At 29.3% G+C, this 1,240-nt stretch overlaps 1 protein-coding gene across 1 annotated transcript in view; it reads left to right on the top strand.

The window, feature by feature from the left end:
- Positions 1 to 708: 708 nt before the first annotated feature.
- The window catches only part of LOC123883978 (disease resistance response protein Pi49-like), a 2,056-nt gene continuing 1,524 nt past the window's right edge, over positions 709 to 1,240 (top strand). Inside the window, exon 1 of the mRNA XM_045932947.1 lies at positions 709 to 987. Coding sequence (XP_045788903.1) covers positions 807 to 987 — 181 coding nt within the window. The 5' untranslated portion in view covers positions 709 to 806. The remainder of the gene's footprint in view (positions 988 to 1,240) is intronic.

The following is a 1,240-nucleotide window of genomic DNA, read 5'->3' as shown; positions in this document are numbered from 1 at the left end:
ATGGAGGATTAAACATGACAATTGTAATATTTAGAGAGATTAAGGATTTAGATAGTATGTTAGAGGTCATGAGTTCGATCATCAGCTTCATTATAAACAAAAAAAAAATTTATTAATTTGAGTATTATGTTTCGTGACGAAGTCAATTGAGTCGTAGAAGAATTATGAACTATTTACAAGATCAGACTTTAATATTTCTTTTTATTTTTTATTTTTTGGTTTGCATCATGATAATGTGAAGCAGAAACAAAACAACACTCAAGTTCAACCCAAAGAGTACTCGAACTTTGAATATATTGCCGTATACCTCGACTCTTTGAATGCTTCCAACTCAATTTTTGACCTGTGCAAAAAATTCTAACTCAATTTTTGACCTTTACAATGAATCTTTAAAGTAAATTTTTTCTTATATAAAGAACCAGATAAAGTATTAAATAGCATTATTCGTCCACAAGTCCTAACTCAACAGAATATCAAAATTGTTAAACCAAACGTTATGACCGGAGTTCGAATTCCAACATTCTCACTTATGTGTGTGAGTTTACGATGACTGTTTTTTCGTCTATCTAAAAAAATAGCATTATCCAAATTCATGTCGCAATGTCAATAAAAAATGGCCCCCAGCGACATGGTATTAGTCATCAATCTTCATCCAATTGGCTATCCAAAGTATAAACAATACATCTTCACTCTTATAAATACTAGACTCAACTTCACTCATAAACCACACAGCTAGGCAATTAAGCAACTTCTTAATTATAATTATTTTTCATATCTATTCTCATAATTCAATTAATATCATCATCATGGGTGTTTTAAATTTTGAGGATGAGACAACTTCCATTGTAGCTCCTGCTAGACTTTACAAAGCTCTAGTTACGGATGCTGATATCCTTACCCCAAAGGTTATTGATGATATTAAGAGTGTTGAAATTGTTGAAGGAAATGGTGGTGCCGGAACTATCAAGAAACTCACTTATGTTGAAGGTAAGTAATATTTCATTCAGTCTCATATATAAGTAAAAATTTATTTTTTAAATTTATTCAATATATAACTAATATATCTTACTTGTAATATAGACCGAATACATAACTGATTAGTTACCTTATGAATTCAAAAAGCATATTTTTACATACCGGTCGGAAGGAGTAAATAAATATGAGATTTTTTTTTTATTAGAGTAAAAGAAACAAATATTTGTTGTAATAACATGTATAAAGACTATTTATTTACGACTTT

The sequence above is a fragment of the Trifolium pratense genome, linkage group LG5, assembly GCF_020283565.1.
Source record: "Trifolium pratense cultivar HEN17-A07 linkage group LG5, ARS_RC_1.1, whole genome shotgun sequence".
NCBI classification, from domain to species: domain Eukaryota; kingdom Viridiplantae; phylum Streptophyta; class Magnoliopsida; order Fabales; family Fabaceae; genus Trifolium; species Trifolium pratense.
The sequence above is the reverse complement of the archived record's forward strand: the minus strand, read 5'-3'. Positions and strand labels throughout refer to the sequence as shown.